The sequence below is a fragment of the Engystomops pustulosus genome, chromosome 2 (genome assembly GCF_040894005.1).
Source record: "Engystomops pustulosus chromosome 2, aEngPut4.maternal, whole genome shotgun sequence".
In the NCBI taxonomy this organism is placed as follows: Eukaryota; Metazoa; Chordata; class Amphibia; order Anura; family Leptodactylidae; genus Engystomops; species Engystomops pustulosus.
Window position 1 is genome coordinate 130,138,884 of NC_092412.1, and position 22,334 is coordinate 130,161,217.

The following is a 22,334-nucleotide window of genomic DNA, read 5'->3' on the forward strand; positions in this document are numbered from 1 at the left end:
GGGCTGTATACAGTGATTATTGGGGGATGTATACAGTGATTACTGGGGCTGAATATATTTATTACTGGGGGAGTTGTATATAGTGATTACTGGAAGCTATGTATTGTGATTACTGGAGGCTGTATATAGCTATTACTGGGGGCTGTATATAGTGATTACCGGGACTGTATACAGTGATTGCTGGGGGGCTGAATATATTTATTGCTGAGGGGCTTTATATAGAAATTACTGGGGGCAGTATATAGTTATTACTGGGGGCTGTATATAGTGATTGCTGGGGGAGCTGTATATAGTGATTACTGGGGGCTGTATATAGTGATTGCTATATCCTGTCTGGAGTACATTCAATGGGGGCCCCCACACGATTTTGCGCCCAGGGGCCCCCACCAACCTTAATCCGGTTCTGGTATTCATTGTCCTCTAAACATGACAAGTTGTGTTTCTATCAAACAGTTTTTTTTTGGTTCATCTTACCATATGAGATCCTTGCAATACTTAGTAGAGAAACACGTAGCACACATACTATGTTGATTTTTTTTATTTTCTTTTAATTCATATCATATGGTTTATATTTATAGCTCCACCAAACGTTTGTAAAAATCATATATTGTAACAACAGATCACAGGATTTCTTTTTGCGACGTTTCGGTCTAAATCGACCTTTGTCAAGCACGATCTGAAACTGATGTAGAAAGTAGAGCATAATTAACATTCTGGTATATAGATATATAGACATACAGCTTAACCCCTTCCCGCCGCAGCCCTTTTTCGTTTTTGCGGTTTCATTTTTTACCCCACATTCAAAAATCTGTAACTTTTTTATTTTTCCATGTACAGAGCTGTGTGATGGCTTATTTTCTGCGTAACAAATTACACTTCAAAATGGTGGTATTTAATATTCCATGCCGTGTACTGGGAAGCGGGAAAAAAATTCCAAATGCAGTGAAATTGGTAAAAAAACGCATTTGTGCCGTATTCTTGTGGGCTTGGATTTTACGGATTTCACTGGGCACCCCAAATGACATGTCTACTTTATTCTTTGGGTCGGTATGATTACGGGGATACCAAATTTGTATCGGTTTTATAATGTTTTCATACATTTAAAAAAATTAAAACCTCCTGTACAAAATTTTTTGGGGGGATTTTGCCATCTTCTGGCGCTAATAACTTTTTCATACTTTGATGACGTTTACAATGTTATCATTTTTAGGACTGTATGACCTTTTGATCACTTTTTATAGAATTTTAAATTTTTTTTAAATGGCAAAAATGTGCCATTTTCGACTTTGGGCGCGATTTTCCGTTACGGGGTTAAACGCAGTGAAAACCGTTATCGTATTTTTATAGATCGGGCATTTTCGGACGCCCTAGGGTACTTTAACCCTAGGGTGTCTGTACGATCCTATCATATACTGCCATACTATAGTATGGCAGTATATGGGTATTTTACTACTCATACATTACAATGTGCTGTAATGAATGGGTTAACCTGAAGTAGCTTCGGGTCTACGTGAGACCCGAAGCTACCATGGCAACAGATCGGCGCTCCCCGATGACGTCACGGGGAGCGACGATACACGTCTTTTTGAAGCCGCCGGTGCCGGCACCGATGGTCTCCATGTACTGGGACCCCACATGTGACGTACTATTACGGGAGCGCGGCCCCTCACTGGCCCAACCCTGTGGTGATGTTAGAGAATATGTATTAAAAAGTCCTAGCTGACTGGATGTAGATTTTGTTCGAATAGTGGACTTATGTTTACTTATTTTGTCTTTTATTGGGGTGATTGTTTCCCCAATGTATCCTAGTCCACATGGGCACTTCAGCAAATATATCACAGATTGGGAATTACATGTATAGTAGCCCTTTATCGGATAACGTTGTCCAGTTCTGGGGTGGTTAAAGTATTCACCCTTGATTACTGAAGAGCACTGATTACAGTCTAGACATGGAAAAGTTCCTTTCTTGGGGGTTGCTAAAAAGGTCTGTTTTGACACTTTTGAAAAACTCCCAACATCTGCTCTAACTAGAGAGTCTTTTAGATTTTTAGTGCGTTTATAGCACATCAAGGGAGGTTCCTGAAATTCCTGAATCTTAGGATATGCTTTTTGTAAAAGGTGACAGTGTTTATTCACAATTCTGGTAAGGAGGGGCGATAGTGAGTGGTATTGATGTATCAATGGGATACGACTAGAGGTTTTTTTGGGTTGTGGTTGTACCTGTGATAGGCACCTTGTTTGTGCCTCTTGTAACAGTTTGCGGGGATACCCTCTTTGGGAAAATTTGTTGGCCATGTCATTCATTCTTTCAATCTTTATGGTTGGGTCACTCACTATCCTGTTGAGTCTGTTAAATTGCGATATGGGTAGGGATTTTTTTGTGCTTGGAGCATGTGAACTTTGGTAGTGAAGGAGTGTATTTTGATCAGTGGGTTTAGTAAATAGATCAACCTGAATCTGCCCTTCCTCATTCTTTATGATCATGGTGTCTAGAAAATTAATTTGTACATTGTCATGGTGAATGGTGAAGTGTAACTCTGGGGTGATGGAATTGATATATGAATGGAATTGCAGAAGGGATTCCACAGTGCCCACCCATACGCAAAAAATGTTGTCTATTTATCGGCGCCTGTAAATTGAATGTTGTTTAAAATTTGGATTGTTGTAGAGATTTTTCTCTTCATAGTAGGCCATATAGGCATTGGCGTATGGAGGGGCCACGTTGGACTCCATTGCAGTTCCCTGTAGTTGGAGGTAGTATTTATCTCCAAATAGAAAAAAATATAATACAAATGCAACAGTTCTAATAGGAATCTCCAATCTTTTTCAGTAATCTGGTTCTGTCTCAGTAGGTGTTCAACTGCTTCGAGGCCCTTGTCATGTTTAATGGACGTATATAAGCTGCAAACGTCCCAAGTCACTAGAATGGCTGTTTCAGGTAGAGGGGAGAGTATTTTTATAGAATTCAAAAATTGTGATGTATCTAGTAGGAAGGCTGGGGTGGTTTTAATCATAGGTGTTAGGATTTTTTCCAGAAAAACGGCCAAAGGGGAGAGGATAGACTCCGTCGAGGCCACTATGGGTCGTCCTGGGGGATTCTCTAACTTCGTATGGATTTTCGGCAGTGTATAAAACACTGGCGTGATAGGGTGATGGTTGGTCAGATAGTCAGCGGTCTTTGAATCAATTACTTCTAATCTCACATATTTTTCAATGGTGTTGTTCATCATCTCTGAAATTCTAGGGGTGGGATCGTGTTGTAATGACATATATGTGGTGGAATCTGATAGTTGCGAATTAATTTCATTAATGTAATCTGACTTGTTCATTACTACTATCGCTCCCCCTTTATCCGTTGGTTTGATTATAAGATTTTGGATTCTTTCAATGTATTAATGGCCTGCCTCTCTTCCTTTGTGAGATAAGAACGATATTTGTATCTGTTTTTATTGACATCATCCATAAGGTCTTGCACTTCCTTGTTTACCAAGGAAATGTAAGTTTCGACTGGATGTTGGTTTGCGGGAGGGTTGTACGTACTTTTTTTCTTAAGACCTAATCTATCAATTGAGAGGTTAGGTGTAACCTTTTCTGTGGTAGTATGGGTTAGTGAAGAGTCTGCAAAGTGGGCTTTAAGTCTGATATGTCTGAAGAAACGATGTAAATCGTCTTCAAGTGTGAATGTATCTATGGAGTTAGTGGGAGAAATTAATTTGTCCCACTAACTCCTTAGATACATTCCGCAAACCAACATCCAGTCGAAACTTACATTTCCTTGGTAAACAAGGAAGTGCAAGACCTTATGGATGATGTCAATAAGAACAGATTCAAATATCGTTCTAATCTCACAAAGGAAGAGAAGCAGGCCATTAATACGTTGAAAGAATCCAAGAACCTTATAATCAAACCAGCAGAAAAAGCGGATGCCTATTTGCGCAGCTAGTGTATGAAGAGCTGTACACTGACAAGCAATTTAACACTTCACTGGGCACTAGACCGTTACTAGATACTACTATAAATCATGACCAATACTGACAATAAGTAAGAATAGAGTAAGCATATGGTAAAGTGATTTTGTGTTCGGTACCTGTGGGTTACAAAGGTGCAGGCTGAAATTAAACGAAGCTTGCTGCTTGTCTTTCTTCTTCCTTCATGTATACTCCACCGAATCCTTATATGTATCGCTGACAAATGTCAAAGGATGGGTATACCCAGGAGAAAAATAGAAAAAAAATGACAGAGAATCCTCCCACTAAGAAAAAAAGACAGAAGAGCCTTCAAAACGCTTAGGAGGTTTGTTCAGCACAGCAGTTCGTAGTAAGGTAAAGTCACCAGACTTTACAATTGGATCGCATACAGAGCTGTAGCCGCCGGCTGGGGCATGCACCTACTTCTTTGCTAATGGAAGCCTCAAGCTTTGTTTGATTTCTGCTGGAGCCTTTTAGGCGTAACCCACAGGTACGGAACACACTATCACTTTGTTCTTGTGCCCATTGTAGTGTTAAACTAGGTATGTAAATAGCCCAGGTGTATTGTATATTTTAATATATCTAACATGTCAAGAAAAAAAACTATGTAAAAATTGTTAGGATAGGTATTTATAATATCAACTTTTCACAGCCCAATTAGATTTTTCTTGTCACAATTTTTTCGGATTCTGAATGGTTCCTGTTTGAAACAAAAACTTTTTTTTTCCATACTATTCCTTATCTATTACTATCCCACTCCCTGTACCTGACCCCTAGTTCTAGTTAACTGCAGTTGCATATATAAGATATAATGGCTGAGGCTTCCAACAATCTCAGCTCCAGAAACCGATTGTTCAGGTTGATAGGCTGAACATATAATAATGATCCCTGAAGTGTTTACTGGCCCCTCCTTCCTTTAGTCCACAGTGGTTGGCTCATATACACTGCCTGTCCTTCTCTGAGCCAATCCGGGCAACCCCCACACAGAGGTCCTTAGTCAGTAAAATGGTGCTAGCTTACAAGATTTTACAAGGTGCTTCTAAAGTAAAGATTTGGCTTTGCTTTGGTGCCTTAAAAATGGCATATCCGTGCAAAAATCTACAAAACAACTTTTGCTTATCTCTACTTTACCCTTTGAAAATGAGATAATAAAACATAATTTAATGGCAATGTTTAATACGCAAATTAGGAGTCAACACTTAAAACAAACCTAACACACTGAAAAAGCGGTCCATTCTGTGAGTTACAATATGGTGATAGTTGTGCATTATTGATAAAACTGCCCAATAAATGACTGCTTCCAAGCAAATTTAAATTAATCTTTTCCCAAAAGCTATATGACAATCTGCCATACTCATCCTGCACTATAGCATGCTGCTTTCAGATCATATAAAGTAAGGGGAGAAGGGGAAGAATGGAAAAGGTGTGAGTGTGTCTTTTATAACTTTTATTATACTTATGTAAAATGGAATAGGTTATGGAGTCCCCATTTTTGTATATTTTTCTTGAGAGTGTATTTATGTTTGCTCACTGATTACCACTGTAGGTTTGTGTAATGTCACACTGGGACTAATAATGAGGGACATCCACTTTAATAGTATACAATTTTTCCCTCATTACTATTGAAATAGTTTTGTATAGAGGAAGAAAAAAAACTCCAAGCAAGTAAATGGGAAAGCAAACCGTGTGTATAAATTAGTTGTTGACACATCGGTTGCTAAATATCTAGACTCCCAGGAGAATTATATACCGTTAAATGGAACAATGTTTCTTACTGCATTCAAAGTCAGCCAGCTCGTACACTCTGCATCACAGCCATCAAGTAGTTAATCCAGGCGTCTGTGCAAATGTACAGGGCACAATCCTTTTTACACAGTTTTCAGATTACTCTGCATTTTCATGGTGACAAGTTCCATTTCAGATCCAATAATTAGCATTATGGGAACCTGTCCCAATATTTTCACTAATGAGCCTAATAACAAGTTCCCTTGACTCATCAGGTCAAAAGAGGGGGAGGAGGGGTTTGCCAACAGACATAAGATCACGGGACACAGTGCCTTGCATGAATATCATACACCCTCAGGACACCCAGTCTGCTTCAGGCAGGGTGCCTGGTAGGCAACAAACTTCATTTTCTGGGGATAAGAACTATACATTTTTAGCTAAAAACAGCATTGATAATCCTAAAGAATTTGAAAAACAGTATTATCGGGATACAGAACATTGGTCAGATTACAATATGAGAGGAACCCAAATGTATTGCAGCAGTTGCCATAGTAAGGAGATACCAAATTAGAGATAGCACAAATAGTGCTGACATGTGTCTCATACTTAGTGTGCTTTCATATGGACGTTGTGGGGATTTATATTAGCCAGGCCACGGTATGGTGAGCACATCTGTGTGCCACTGTACTGTCGCCAGGAAAAAGATAGAGCATGCTCTATCTTTCCCTGTATGTATGGCTGGGCACCATGCCTCATTGAGGAGAGGTGAGGGATGACTCCTCCTCTCCAGCGCGTGGCTGTATGCTTAAGTCGTACGTCTGTGTGAAAGGGGCCTTAAGTGTTGATTTGCCATCCTGCTCTTTAGATTCAGATTGGTGTACATAGTGTTATGGATTTTTAACCCCTAGGTGCAACTGGACGTTATAGTACGTCCCCGCGGCTAGATGCTAAGCTTACTGGGACGTGCTATAACGTCCTGCTTCTGGCACCGGCTCACGAACGGAGCCGGCGCCAGAAGCTGTGGCTGTCAGCTGTCTATCACAGCTGACACCGCGCTGTAACACCCACGATCGGAGCCGACTCCGATCGCGGGTGTTAACCCCTTAAAGGTGTTCCTGCTATGGATCTGATCCCCCGTGACGCTTACCGGGGGATCCGATCCACTTCTGGGCAGCCCCGAGGACTGCCGAGTGCCCCGGGACTGCCCGATCTTCTGTGCAGTCAGACCCCTTCCAGGTCTGACTTTAAACTGTCTGTGCATGCTCTGCATGCTCAGACAGTTTAAACTGCTCTACAACGAAGAAGTATTGTAGAGCAGTGTATTAAACTTGAACCAGCGATCAGAGCATCGCTGGTTCAAGTTCAAGTATGGAAAAGTAAAAACATGTAAAAACACTAAACACTACACATTAGAATAAATAAAAAATAAATATATAAAAATATCAGCCCCTAAAATGTCACTTTCCCATAAAAACACTTAATAAAGTATAAAAACACAAAAATCCCCCACATATTTGGTATTGCCGCGTCCGTAACAATGTGTATAATAAAACAGAAATGCTACTGGACCCGCACGGTAAACGCCGTAGGAAAAAAAACATTCCGAAAAAAGATAATTTTTCATTAATATCTTTAAAAAAAATGCTCTAAAAAGTGATAAAAAATGTTCTACACTATAAAATATGCTCACTAAAAAGAACAACTCTTCTCGCAAAAATTAAGCCCCTAACCAGATTTGTCAGCCGAAAAATAAAAAGATGGTGACCATATGAAAAGATGGTGATGCTAAAATGAACAAAATGTTCTGCAAATTAGTTTTTATTCAGTACAATTGAATAAAATACATAAAACCCCCCACATATTTGGTATCCCTGCGTCCATACCAATCTGCATAATAAAACAGAATCGTTATTAGATCCGCAAAGTGAACCCCATAAAAAAAACAAAACAAAACGCTCCAAAAAAAGATAATTTTTAATTAATACCATATAAAAATGCTCTAAAAAGTGATTTAAAAAATGTTATGCACTCAAAAATAAGACCACTTCAAAAAACAATCCTTCTGGCAAAAAATAAGCCCTTAAACAGATTTGTGAGGCAAAAAATAAAAAAGTTATGTATATGAAAGAAGGTGATGCTAAAATTAACATCATTTTTGCCAAATTACTTTTTATTCATTAAAAATGAGGTAAAAAAATCTATATAAATGAGGTATATTCGTAATCGAATAAAAAAATAATATGCTATTTTTATGGTATGGTTAACAGCCAAAAAAAACACATAAAAATGTTCCTAAAAATTGATGAATTTAATTTCCTCCACCAACAAAGAGTTAATAAAATCTCACCAATTAGCTATAGATGCCCCAAAATTACGTACCAGAAAAATGCATCTCATGTGGTAAAAGTAATAAACCCCTATAGGTCCACAATAAAAAAAAATAAATTATAGCCTGTACAATTTGGCATAGTAAATCTGATCTGCATGGCGCCTCCTTCCCTTCTATGCCCGGCCGTGCGCCCATACAGCAGGTTACCACCAAATATAGGGTATCAGTGTACTCGGGAGAAATTGGGTATCAAACTTTTGTGGAGCCTTTTTTCATTTAATCCATTGTAAATGTTTTATTTTGCACCCAAAATGGGTGTATTGTGAAAAAATATTACAATTTGCAGACTTCACCTCCATTTTGTTTTAACTCCTATAAAACACATAAAGGGTTAACAAACTTCTTAAAAGTGGTTTTTCATACTTTGAGGGGTGTAGTTTCCATAATGGGGTAATTTACGAGTCTAGCTATTACTTAAGCCTCTCAGTGTCAATTAGTAGTTGACCAGGTCCATCTGAATACAGGTTTTGGTGATTTTACAAAAAATTTGAAAAATGATACCTAAATTCTGAGCCTCATAACATTCTAGTAAAATATGTGGAATCTTAAAAAACCTTCCAACATAAAGCAGACATTTGGGAAATGTAAGTTATGAATTTATTTATCTGCATCAAAAGTAGAGAATTTAGAACGTTGAAAATAAAGAATTTTTCCAAATTTTTGCCAAATTTTGTTTCATTTTTCAACTAAACACAAAAGATTTCATCCAAATTTTTAAACTAATTTGAAGTACAATGTGTCACGAGAAAACAATCTCAAAATCCCCTGGATATCTCATAGCGATCCAAATCTATAACCACTTATAGTGACACAGGCCAGATTTGAAAAATGGGGCCACGTCCTTAAGGCTAAAAGAGGCTGAGTCCCGTAGGGGTTAATTTGAGGAAAGGCTTGGATTTTTCTAATGTTTATTTTAATAATCCCAATCTACAAAATTGAAATCTGACCAGTGATATAACAAACTGTGAATACAGTAGTCTTCCATTTTGGGCTGATCCAAAGTTTTGGACCGTGTGTTCATTTTAGAAGAAATGGATACATGAATGACATGTGAAATTATTAGCGATTGATCGGAGCTGTCATATTGACAAAGGTTTCCCAGACTTAAATTGAATTAAGCTGTTTATTTGATTTGGTATGATTTTCTTCCCTTATTCTTGCTATTTGTTAGGCATAAATGTGACGTTGATTTTCTAACATATTGGTCAACAAGAGAAAATATGTTTTCTCATTTTTGTCATGTTTCCTTGATCTGTTTGTACAGTTCTGTAAACATGTAACTCAAGAGCATGAAATTTGATAATGAGAGCACAGTGGAGAGAGGAGCATTGTCTTTCATGTGGAGTTTTTTGTTTTTCTCTAAACAAAAGATTCAGACATACAGAATATATGCCAAAAACTTGATCTGTTCAATGGAATGTGTACATTTGTATGTAAAGGTATAATTTTATGCTCCTGAGCCCAGAGAAAATCTGCAACCGAGCCCTCCACCCTCCATGTGCCCTTTATAATACCAGTGTTTTTACATTTAACTGGCCTTTTCTGTACCTGGGCTCAGTTGGGGAAGCAAACTCTACAACCATCTCTACAATTTAACAAGTTAGGGGTTGCTGATTTGTAAATCAAAGTCTCCTGCAAATAGAACAGCTGATATTTTTTGGCTGTTGTTTTGGACGTTTTTGCATTTTGTTAACCCTTGAGGTAATATGAGGAATTTGCTCAAGTAGTGAAGCTCCTCCAGGACGGCACCTCAATGTGGGCTGTCGCAAAAAAGGTTAGATCTGTCCGTGTCTGCACAGTGTCCAGAACAATGAAGCAGATACCAGAATACAGGCCAGTAAACGGGGAGATGTAGAGGGGGTTGTAAGAGGTAAAAGGAGGAAAAGTGCCAGAGCCCTGCAAAATGACCTTCAGCAGCCCATTAATATTCATGCCTTCTCAAACTGTCAGAAACATGAGGGTGGTAAAAGGTCCTGACACCCACAAGTTAATGTTGTGCTTACAATCCAACATCATGCATGGCGATTGGAATTTGTCAGAGAGCACCAAGTTTGACAGATTCAGTATTGGCAAACCTGTGCTCATCACAGGACTGCATTTGTTTTGTATCATTTTCAAAAATGCATCCCTTCCTAGAATAGGACAAGCTTAAATAAACTCCAGTATTATCTAGAAGCCCATATACACAGTGTTCCAAATTATTATGAAAAAAGTGTTTAGGAATGATAAGGTAAGAATATTTTTGTTTGTCATTAACCCTTTAAGGACCTCGTCCTTTTTGTTTTTTCATTTTTATTTTTCACTCCCCACAATCAAAAATATATAATTTTTTTTTTTACACATAAAGAGCTCTGTGACAGCTTGTTTTCTGCGTAACAAATTGCACTTTATAGAGATGATATTTATTCTTCAATGCCATGTACTGGGAAGTGGGAAAAAAATTCAAAATGCAGTGAAATTGGTGAAAAAAACACATTTGCTGCATTTTCTTGTGGGCTTAGAATTTACAGCTTTCAATGTGGGCCACAAATGACAGTCTACTTTATTCGTTGGGTGAGTGCGATAATGGGGATACCAAATTTGTAAAGGTTTTATAAAGTTTTCATACATTTACAAAAAATTAGAAACTTGTGTAGAATTTTGTTTTTATTTTGCCATCTTCTGGCGCTAATAACTTTTTTATACTTCGGTGTACAGATCTGTAGGTGGTATCTTTTTTTGAGACTTTTGATGAAGTTTTCAATGCTACCATTTTTAGGACTGTACGACCTTTTGATCACTTTTTATTGATTTTTTTTATATTTTTCAAAATGGCAAAAAAAAGTGCCATTTTCGACTTTGAGTGCTCTTTTCCGTTACGAGCTTAAATGCAGTGAAAAACGGTTATTATATTTTGATAGATGGAGACAGAGGGAAAGGTGGGATGGCACTACTTCGTATGATTAGATATCCATTCTATAATTGTCGGATTTATATACAGGATAAGTCAGACTTAGTGGATAGACAGGTGGTGCTCTTCAAGAAAGACAATGATCTCTTTTGCAATGGAGAAAACCGTAGAATGGTACTCACCACAATTCTTCTTATTTCATTCCGGTTTATTAGTGATACTCACAAAACCATGACGTGTCGAAAACATGCAAAGGGAGGGGTAGACGCAGGGACTCACAAATATACAGGGTACATGACAGCTGTTTCGCGCAGCAGCGCTTCGTCTGACTTGCCCGTGTATATTTTGATAGAACGGGCATTTTCGGATGCGGTGATACCTAATGTGTTTGTGAGTTTTACTGTTTATTTATATTTGTATCAGTTCTAGGGAAAGGGGGGTGTTTTGAATTTTTCATTTTTTTAATTATAATTTAAAAAGAATTTTTTTTTAGTTTTACTATTGTTTAGACTTCTTAGGGTACTTTAACCCTAGGTTGTCCAATTGATACTACCATAAACTTCCATACTTCTGAATGGCAGTATATGGGGATTTTCCTCCTCATTCATTACAATATGCAAATCACACATTGTAATCAATGGATTGAAACGAGACAGCCTTGGGTCTTTGAGAGACCCGAGGCTGTCATGGCAACCGATCGCCGCTCCCCGATGACATCACGGTGTATGGAGCTGTGGGTGGTGTCATTTTTTGCGACTTTTGATGACATTTTCAATTGTTCTATTTTAAGGACTGTACAACATTCTGATCACTTTTTATTGAATTTTTTAATATTTTTCAAAATGGCAAAAAAAGTGTAATTTTTTACTTCGGGTGCTATTTTCCATTACAGGGTTAAACACAGTGAAACTCCGTTATTATATTTTGATAGATTGGGCATTTTCGGATGTGGTGATAACTAACTTGTTTATGATTTTTACTTATATAATGTATTTTATTTTTTTTTTTACTTTTTTTCAGACCCCCTAGGGTACTTTAACCCTAGGTTGTCTGATCGATCCTACAATGTACTGGTTTGCAGCTGTGCGTAAGCCATCCTGTTGAACTCCTCTATCCACTGCACACAAGAAGAAACGGCTCCAGTGGGCCAAACAATAAATGAAGAGGGACTTCAAAACTGTTTTGTTCACTGATGAGTGCCGTGCAATGCTCAATGGTCCAGATGGATGGAGTGGAGGATGGCTGGTACATGGACATGCCATGCAAACACGGCTACGGCGCCAACAAGGATGAGGTGGAGTAATGTTTGGGGCTTTAATCATGGGGAGAAAGATTGTCGGCCCCTTTAGGATCCTTGAAGGGGTAAAGATGAACTTCATAATGTATGTGGAGTTTCTCAAACAGTACTTCCTGCCATGGTTCAAGAAGAAGAACCCGGCATTCCGCAACAAGATCATTTCCATGCATGATAATGCACCGTCTCATGCTGCAAATAACACATCTGCATCTCTGGCTGCTATGGGCATAAAAGGGGACAAACTTATGGTGTGGCCCCCATGCTCCTCTGACTTCATCCTCATAGAGAAACTCTGGATCATCATCAAAAGGAGTGTCTATGATGGCAATTTTTTTGTTCTAAATTATTATGCACAGCAGTTTTCAACCTTATCATTTTTATTAAGAACATGCATTTTGAGTGTTTATTGTTTTTAAAAATATACTGTTATCATAGGCAGTTTGTTTAAAAACATTTCAACTACCTTTTTTTTCGGACTATAAGGCGCACAAAAAATACTTTTATTTTCTCAGAAATCAAAGGAGCGCCTTATAGTCCAGTGCCCCTTATATATGAACCGTACTGACAGACAACAGCTGCCATGAACTATGCACAGGTCTGCCACCTGCTGGTCAGTCATCCTTATAATCAGATGCGCCTTATAATCCGGTGCGCCTTATATATGGACCTAGACATTTTAGGAGGCATTTATTGATGGTGCACCTTATACTCCGGTGCGCCTTATAGTCCGAAAAATACTGTATACTTGAATAGTTGATGTCTGGAAAATTACAATGACTGCAATTTATATAGGTAATTTTGAAAATGAGAAAATATTATTTGCATAATAATTAGGAAATATACAGTAGCAGAACTAACTGGGACACAGTGCTCTCAGGATTTCTGTCACTTCTGTCCCTTTTTCTGTACAAGAAATAATTTTTCTTTAATGCTGTTTCTTTACTGTTATATAAAGTTAGTTGTGGAAAACTCATTCCACATTTGCTGCATAGGAGACAGGACATATTTCTATCACTGCAGAGATGTATAACAACATTATGACTTTGCAGCAAGTAGGAAATGACAAAGGAAATGGAGACAGAGGGGGTTGATTCATCAAGCTCCATATCGTGGGAGTTACTACCGGAACAGTCACATTAACTGAACTTGATCAATCACACCCTGGAGAATAATAAAACCATGAGGACAGCATTTTCTCTCCTTCCCTGAGAGCGCATCAGAGATCTAAATTTGTAAACATGATAACTGCAGATTGTTCTTTTGTGTTAAACAGGAAATAACAGATTTGGCACAAAAAGTCCAAAAACCTAATGTGAATGTACAGCAATGTAAATCATCTTCTCTGTCTAATGATTTTGAATATGTAACCCACCGAATGAATCCTGTTTCAAATGTTTCACAAGTATTTCACAAGTATTTACTTCTGCTCAAGTTCTGCTAACTTTCTGTTATACTGGTAAGATTACCTCAAGTCCATTCAATCATATATGGTCCTGAGCAGGACAGAGCCAAGTTCTGCCCATCTGCAGAACATTCCGCAAACTTCTTTACCACCCTGAAAAGTCCCAGTCACCTGAGTTTCCCTAGGATCATTTACAAGTTGTGAACTGGAAGGAATGGGAAAGACAAGTACCACTAACAACCTACCTGTCATTCAATAAAATCCACCCATATAGGGAACATTTACCAAACAGCGATAGATAACCCCCCCCCCCACACACACACACACACAGTTTTTTTTTCTTAACTGAGAATCAAACACATTTGGATTTCTTTCTCAAGATGTATATCCCCTCTAGCGCTGGACCAGCCATAGTCTTACAGCATTTGCTTTTTTGGCATAGCTACTTCACATGAAGGATAAATCCTTTTTAACACAAAATGTTACTGTCTACAGTTAGGGATTTTAAAAAAAAAAGACATTGCTGTTGGGGTTAAACCAAATTTTTAATTATGAAACAATCAGCATGTGATATCAGACATTGAAGCAGTGTTCATTTAAGCTACCATTACCACAATGTTTTGTCATTTATACTTATGTTATATAAATTGTTACTGCGACACTTTCTTACAACTGACTTTTTTTTTGACAGGGTACTTGTGGTGGTGCTGCAAGAAAAAATTGCTGCTTTTGATAGCTGCACATTCACCAAGAAGTTTTTTGTGACAAGTAAGTTTGCAGAGTCTCAGAATTTTAAGTGTGCCTTTTTTTGCAATAATTCAAAGTCTATTCTGTAATCTTTTTTCTATTTCATTGTCTAAATTGTTTTGTAAAATTTTTGTAGTTTTATTCTGTCACGTTTTTAATGTTCAAAGAAAAAATCTTCAGCACATCCACGGGACACGTTTAAGATATATCCATTATTTGTTTCTTTTAAAATACCATCATAACATGTTATAGGCACTTGGAAACCGCGTATAGATCAACACATTTCGTCCAGTTGACTTAATCATGGTCATGTGTCATTTCAGAAAAGCAATTGAAAATGTCTGCTAATTAATTATGTTGGCCTGCCCATTCCATCTGATACCTCTAATACAGCTGTAACTGTGTACCTAATTGTATGGAATGGCATAAAAAAGGCTCCAGACCACTGAGGGGAGGAGATCATAGGGCTAAATGTGTAAATAGAGAAACTTAATGGATGTTCCTTTTCGATAGTAGAGCACTAAACAACTAAACTTAAAGGGAACCCGTCACCAGGAATTTCATTTTTAGCTTGTGACATGTTCCAATAGCCTGTGCTATGTTGATTTTAAAAATACCTTTGTCAACATTCTTATTAATTTCAGAAGTGTATATTAGTTTATTTTACATTACCTGGCTCCTTGCCAGCAGCATGTGGTCAGTCCCATGGGAGAGGGGGCAGCTGCAGCATATCTGTGCCTGTGTCTCCTCATGCATCCTTCCTTTCCTCCACACCATCCTCCTCCCTCCCTCCCCTGCCTGCCTGCTCAATGCACTTAACAGGAAGTGGGGAGGGGTGAGGGAGCTGCATGAGTGTGGAGGAGAGAAGACTAACACAGGCACAAACACACTGTGGCTTCACCTCCCCCTGGACTCACCACAGGCTGCTGGCAGGAAACTGGGTAATGTATAATACACTTTTAAAAAATAATGAAATGATTCAGTATCAGAATAGCATAGGGTAATGGAACCAGAAAAAAAATTCCTGGCAACAGGTTCGCTTTAAGAAGGGATCTCATTTTATGATATGAACTTCATAATATTACGAGTTATGGTATTTTTTTATTATATATGCCATGCATGATCTGTAGTCTTTAAAATTTTGGTGTGATTAGAGTTTATACTTACTTTATCTTCTCTATTTGTCCTACATATGTTTTGATTTTAAAGTAGAATTTTAAATATGTTTTTTTGTATTTAGACGTGTATGCTGTTTAGGTATTGCATGTTCGATCATGTCCAACACGTATCCTATGGAGCATCATGTGGTGAATCACGTGATCCTGCCCCCTCCCCCCCCCCCATTTAAATTGTAATTTCTAAAATAATACATGCCTATGATTAAGTCCAATTACAGTAGGTGAAACGTGTTGATCTATACTCTGTTTCCAAGCCCCTTGTAACATGTTATGCCTGTAATAGATTTTAAAAGAAGCAAATAAAGGATATATGTTAAATGCTTCCTGGATATGCTGGAGAGTTCTTCTTTGTGTGTTCTAAACCTTTGCCTATTTTGCCTCTTTGCACCAGGGAAGCTAGATGCTGGAGTAGTGAGCTGGCTGTGTTTGATTTTGTTTTGTACTTATGTTATCAGAATACATCAATATTATTGTCTTCAGTCTTCAGGTTTTCAGTACTGTATATTGTTCAAAAATAGAGAGCAATGTAAATAGCCTTTTTTTTTTTTTTTGCTACATGTGGTAGCAACTTCTGTCAGTAGAGGTCAGTGTTCACCTATTGCTTGTGTGGCATTGATTACAGGAATTGAACTTGATTTCCTTATTTTAGATGTTCCCAGGAATATCCAAATAAGGCTAGAATAACAGATGACTAGACGCTTACACTTCCAGATATATACACTGTTAAAAGTTTCAGATTTCAGGAGCCAAAACTTCATGGGAAGAAGGATTGCCTGTGTCTTACGCATAAAATTGCTTAATATAAGGGTATAGTCTTTAACAGCTTTGTGACTTAAAGAAAAATGAGGAGAAACTAAAATGTAGAAAATATTTACATCATAAATGCTCATTATTGTAGCTGGTACAAGGGGATCTTTATTTACAAAGGTCATATATGGGTAGCATTCTAGTGTTTAGGATTATTCTATTGATAAAGATACAAGATTAGGATCACCCACACCAAGTTTAAAAAGTCTGATGTAGAGTGCAGTATTTTTCTGATCAATGTGAAACCATTCAGAATGTTTCGAACAGAAATTTTATATGTGCTTTGGATATTGAAATTTCATTTTTATTCCCAATCTCTCCTTTCAAGTAAACCTCTGTATATCTATATATTCTGCAAGAGAATCCAGTCCATACATTGCAGATTTCAGCCTGGATTTTAATTTCTACACCCATATCTGCAGTGTACAGTATATATGAGAATTTTGAAACCATAACCGTCATTTGAGATTTTCTAATGTGTGTGGAGGGATGTGGTAAACAATTTCTGCTTCGGCTACTGTCACACGAACGTGTGATTTCTCCACTCCTATATTTCCGTGTTGTATGAATCCACATATACAGTATAGACCAAAAGTTTGGACACACCTTCTCTTTCAGTTTTCTGTATTTTCCTTGCTATTAAAATTAAAGATTAGCACTGAAAGCATCAAAACTATGAATTAACACATGTGGAATTATATACTTAAAGGGGTTTTGTCACCATAGCAAATGGCTGTAATTGGGTCCAATGCATTGTGACAAGTACTTTCACCATTTACACTTATTACAAAATCTGCAGCCTTACTGAGATAACTCCTTTTGTCCTGGTTGCTGGCGCCCCCTGCTGATAGCTGTGTCCCGTCCTGAGCTACAGCTGATCTGGCCGAGTCTGCGCACAAGGAGTCAGTCAGCTGCTCTGCACTACAGATCACTCCATGGCTCACAGCTCCTCTCCACACTGAGAGATCAGCTGACACACTGCAGCCAATAGGGAGTGAGAGAGGAGGAGGGGCAGAGATTGTGCTGTGATGGCCTCTGCTTACCAGCTTCACAGGTGCTTCCAGCAACAGATACAAGGTAACTGCAGCCAGACATGACTATCTGCTGCACAGAGGAGTCGTCCCCTAACATGGATCATAGCAATGTAGCAGCCCTTCCTCCCTCCACCATTAGTCAGGTGACACAGGAGGCTGCAGGGATAACACAAGTAACAGGCAGAGCTCTGACCTCTCCTGATGCAGTCCTCCTCCTGTACTCTCCATTCACTGTCCCTCCATGCTACCCTGCTGTCCTGCAAAGGGGCCCCTGTTCCTGACTAGCAGGGAAGTAGCTAAAGATCAGTAACATGTGAGAAGCTGTCACCTATTTATCTATCAAAGTCCTATTATTTATCAGTCAAAAAACAAAAACATGGCGAGTCAGTTTAATATGGGGGAAATCTCATTTTATATAAACCCAAACACAAACTGATCACATGGGTTCCTAACCACAGCATTCCTCAAAGGTACAAGTTGTGGAAATGATCAGGACCACTCTGTGAAACTCATTGGGGCAGATTTATTAAGCTGCCTAAGAGGAAGAATGTGCTTAGTTGCCCATGGCAAACAATCACAGCTCAGCTTTCATTTTACCAGTGCTCATGAATATTTTTAAGGGGAGCTGTGATTGTTTGCTATGGGCAACTAGAAATATTCTGAATATTCAGACAGCTTGATAAATCTGCCCCATTATGTCCTCTTTCCAGTTTTGAGAAAACATATTTCAAGCAGACATTAAAGGGGCATTCTGAGAATATGAACGCCTGACACAAATAATGTTATACAAATATCAAATAACCCATAATGTCATAAATAAATGAATACATTAAAATTCAATGGTATTAATCACAGAGCACAGCTTTGATGGGCTTTCTAAAGTAGGCATAGTTATCTTTCAGATGGCCGTCACAGGATCATTATCCCTAAGTTCTCAGCAACTGCTCATCCCTCTTATGATGATCTCACAGACTGACCCGCTGTGCGTTGTCCGACGATCATGGACTCCAGCGCGATTCACTAAGATCGTGCGCCCAATTTCCTGCTTGTGTTGTTCCCCGCTCAGGTCTGCCGGAGTTCACCATCTTTTTCCCGGTGCATGTAAGTGCTTAGCTTGCAACACAAATTCAAATGTTAAACCCCACGCTCAGTCCGCTGCGTCACAATCCCCTTTTAAATGCGGCGCAAAACGGTAATCATCGGAATATCCGACGTTTGCACAGTCTGCGTACCCTTAGTAAACTAACCCCATTGTGTTGATCACATGACCTGCCCAAGCATGTAAAGGGCCTGTGACGTGGGCATGCGATTAGCCACCATCTTCTGTCCTGTATCTCTTCCACAATGACAAAATCAATGAACTGATTAAAGGGCCAGCAGCATTTTAATTATTTATTATAGTATATATCCGCAGCATTTTTCTGCTAAGGGGAACAAAATTCTGAATAACAACTTATTAAATATTATGTTATATTTTAATGACCCATTTGAATATTAATTATGCTTATTCTTGGAATACCCTTTTAAGTATTAAGTATTAGCAAATGATTTTAAATCTAAAAATTCTATATAATGATATAAAGCATGCGTGTTTATTGCAAATACACTGTGTGGACAACATTGAGCAGTAAATTTCTGTTTGAAACATGAAATCTAATGATGTTCCTTGGAAGGCAAAAGCCTTTCCTAATTCTTAATCTCGCATTTAATTGAAGGCATCAGATAAACAATTGTACTTAACAGGAAAGACGGGTAAAACATCCCATGGGAATATTTACTAAACAAATGGAATCCTAGGTCTTTGAGAATGAGTTTAGGAATGATGTTCTATTTATATGTGTGTGGCGTGCAGCAGACTCTCTTCCTGTCTGCCAGAATGAACCCTTACCATGCAAGCCAAGCATCAGAACACACTGCATCTCTCATTCACTATTGTCCCTTTCCACTAATGACCTCTGTACTACTTACCCAGTAACGATTCATGAGTTACACATTAGTAGTTACATATATAGCGCCAACAATTAGGTTTCTGCTGGATAATGTCATGTATAAGGCCTCTTGCACACACCATTTTTTCAGGAGTTCTTTTGAGCTTGTGAAAAAAATGGCATTAATATTCAACAAGTGTTTTTCTTGCTTTGTTTGGTTAGATTTTATTGGGTTTTTTTTCAGGCATTTTACTAAAGAGGACATTGACTATTAAACATAATGACACCAAGAGCATTCTTAGATTTTTGGAATAAATGTAAAAAAAGTAAAAAAAACTTTATACAAGTGGCAAAAAATTATAAAATATGAAATAAAAACCCCAAACAACATCAAAAAAGGGTAAAAGAGCAAACTTAGAAATGTTTACAAGAAATCTATTTTTTTTTCTCCCACATTTATTAAATTAAATTTAAATGGGCGAGAATTATCTGAGAGGAAAACTGTTTTTGTTGATCTTGGCAACCAACCAAAGCTCAGCTTTCATTTTCCAGCAATTTATAAAATGAAAGCTGAGCTCTGACTGGTTCCCATGATCAACAAAAACAGTTTTCCTCTCAGACACTTCTGATACATCTACCCTTACATAGAATCTGTTTGCAATTCAGAAGTTGAAAATGTTCTGTGTGTTTCCTCTTTTGAAGTCATCCAATGATCACTTGGTTACATTTTTGACTGCATTGCCCCAAATTTTTGGGACATTATCTGTCATCTGATATTCTAACGGTTATGATGTAAAGGCTGTGTTCAAGAATTTGCCATACAGACTGTCTGTAATGTTTGTTTTTTTTTAATGTTGGGTACTGTTTAGTGTCACAACAGCAATCTAACCACTAGAACTATGGTGCTTGGATTGGAAAAGAGGATGAAATCTTTATGCTGAAAAAAAATGCTTTGACTAAGGCTTTATGCACACAGCAGTGTGCACAAACGGGCCACAAACATGGAAAAGTTCACAGCCCATTTCCACTGGGTGCAAATGGGAGGGATAAGCGTTGCCAAAACTGTTGTGTGCAAATAGCCCGATTGTGTAAGGGTAGTTTCACATTGGTAGTTGAGCTGCACTTCCATTAAGCATCCATTGCATTTTGACTCCGTTGTGTCCCCCTTTGGCTTTGAAAACATAACACCTGGTTTCTCAGTTTTATCACTTTTTTTGCAGACCCATAGACTTATATTGCCTTCTGTGATCTGCAATCCTGAAAATAATAGGACATGTTTCAATATTTTTTCCACGGACAGCAGATCAGTAAAAAAATAAGCTAATGTGAAAACACCCATTGAAAACAATGGATTTGTGAGATATCCGTGGAAATCACTAAACCATAAATGTGGAAAAATATGCCAATGTGAAAGAGCCCCTAAGGATGAGCACCAAAGTATGTGAACTATAATGCTGGATTCCAGAATTAACTAAATACATATATGCATGTCACATGTGCCCATGAGATCTGCAATGTAGCCTAATAAACTTACTAATAATAAATGCATACATTTGGCATGGCGCCTGTGTTAGAACTATACATACTATAATATGCCAGTGGAGAATATTTTCTCTTCTAGTTCCACAACAGGTGCATATTAAAATGATTTATTCTTAGTGTAATGAGACTATGCAATTGATAGAACTCCATAATGATTAACACTCTGTCATTAGAACCTGTTAGTAGTCCATTAAAATGTAATCTCAGTGGAGGGTTTGCACATGGAGACGTTCATTTAGAAGAAGACTGTCAGTACTGAATGCACATTAATACACCATGGTTACTATATACGAGAGAGTGCATCAGTTGTGCATTATCTCTCAAGTTCATAAGTTTATTTATTGAACTTGTGCACTGAAGTATGTAAAATGTTATCCCAGCTGGAAATGAAGGTCAATCCAATAATTCAGAAAGTAGAGATGTCTTTATTCTAAAATGAAAGCTCTCTGCCGGATGTGGTTGCTGTTTACACCTTCCTTCTATTACAGTTTATTTTTTATTTTTATGTTTTGTAATACATCATGCTTCTCATGTAATCTATCTATGACTATTTTAGCTGTACACTAACTCTTTTCTTGTGATATGAGATGCCAATACTACAATCTCAATTCCTAAAATGTTGGCATGCAGTGTAAAATCAAATGAATGTAAAACAAAAATGAATGCAAAGATGTATAATGTATGGTAGTGTATTAGTACAATTAGCATACGCACATGCATGCATTCGCACTGCTAGTTCCAGCCACTGGCAGAATTTAAAAAACTGTTCAGATTAGAAAATTCAATACTGTTTAATAATGGAACACTCCTCCCTTTATAAGCGTCCAATATTTAATATCAGCTTAGTCCCTTACAGACATGGATTCTTTCTTATTCTCTGAATCTTTTGATTTTATTATGTATTGTAGATAGTGACTGATTTGGCACGCTCTGTGTAGCACTGCGTAATATGTGTGCGCTATAAAAATAAAGGAATTATTATTTATTAATTATAATGGAATTTTCTAATTATTCACAAAAAAACTTTATTGCCCTGTCACAATTTGTTTGAGATGTGTTTCTGCCATCAAGCTCTAAATGATTTTTTTGTTTTTTTTTTATGGTAAAATGTCTCACTTTCAATATCTGATCTTTGTAGTCTAGTTGTCACGCACAATAACAGAAGCAAAGAACCAATGAAATCACTATTATGTTAACTGGGCCTACATAATGTTTGAACTTTATTGAAGTTGGGGTTGTTCTTTTTTTTTCTTGTATCACTCTCAAGATATGTTTTCAAAGTGAATATGCCACACATTAAACATGAACTTTGAATGTCAGAGAAAACTAACAACAAAGGCAGTGTTCAGACTGATGAACAAAGCCATGGTCAGGTTTTCTGTTGTATTTAAGGCTGTTAAAAATACAGTAAAAGGCTACATTCACAC

At 37.7% G+C, this 22,334-nt stretch overlaps 1 protein-coding gene across 7 annotated transcripts in view; it reads left to right on the forward strand.

Moving 5' to 3' along the window:
• Positions 1 to 22,334, forward strand: part of BCAS3 (BCAS3 microtubule associated cell migration factor) — an 818,800-nt gene that overhangs the window by 123,899 nt on the left and 672,567 nt on the right. For all 7 annotated transcript variants that reach the window (XM_072136426.1, XM_072136427.1, XM_072136425.1 and 4 more), the window contains one exon: positions 14,363 to 14,439. In XM_072136426.1, the coding sequence (XP_071992527.1) occupies positions 14,363 to 14,439 (77 nt within the window). The remainder of the gene's footprint in view (positions 1 to 14,362; positions 14,440 to 22,334) is intronic.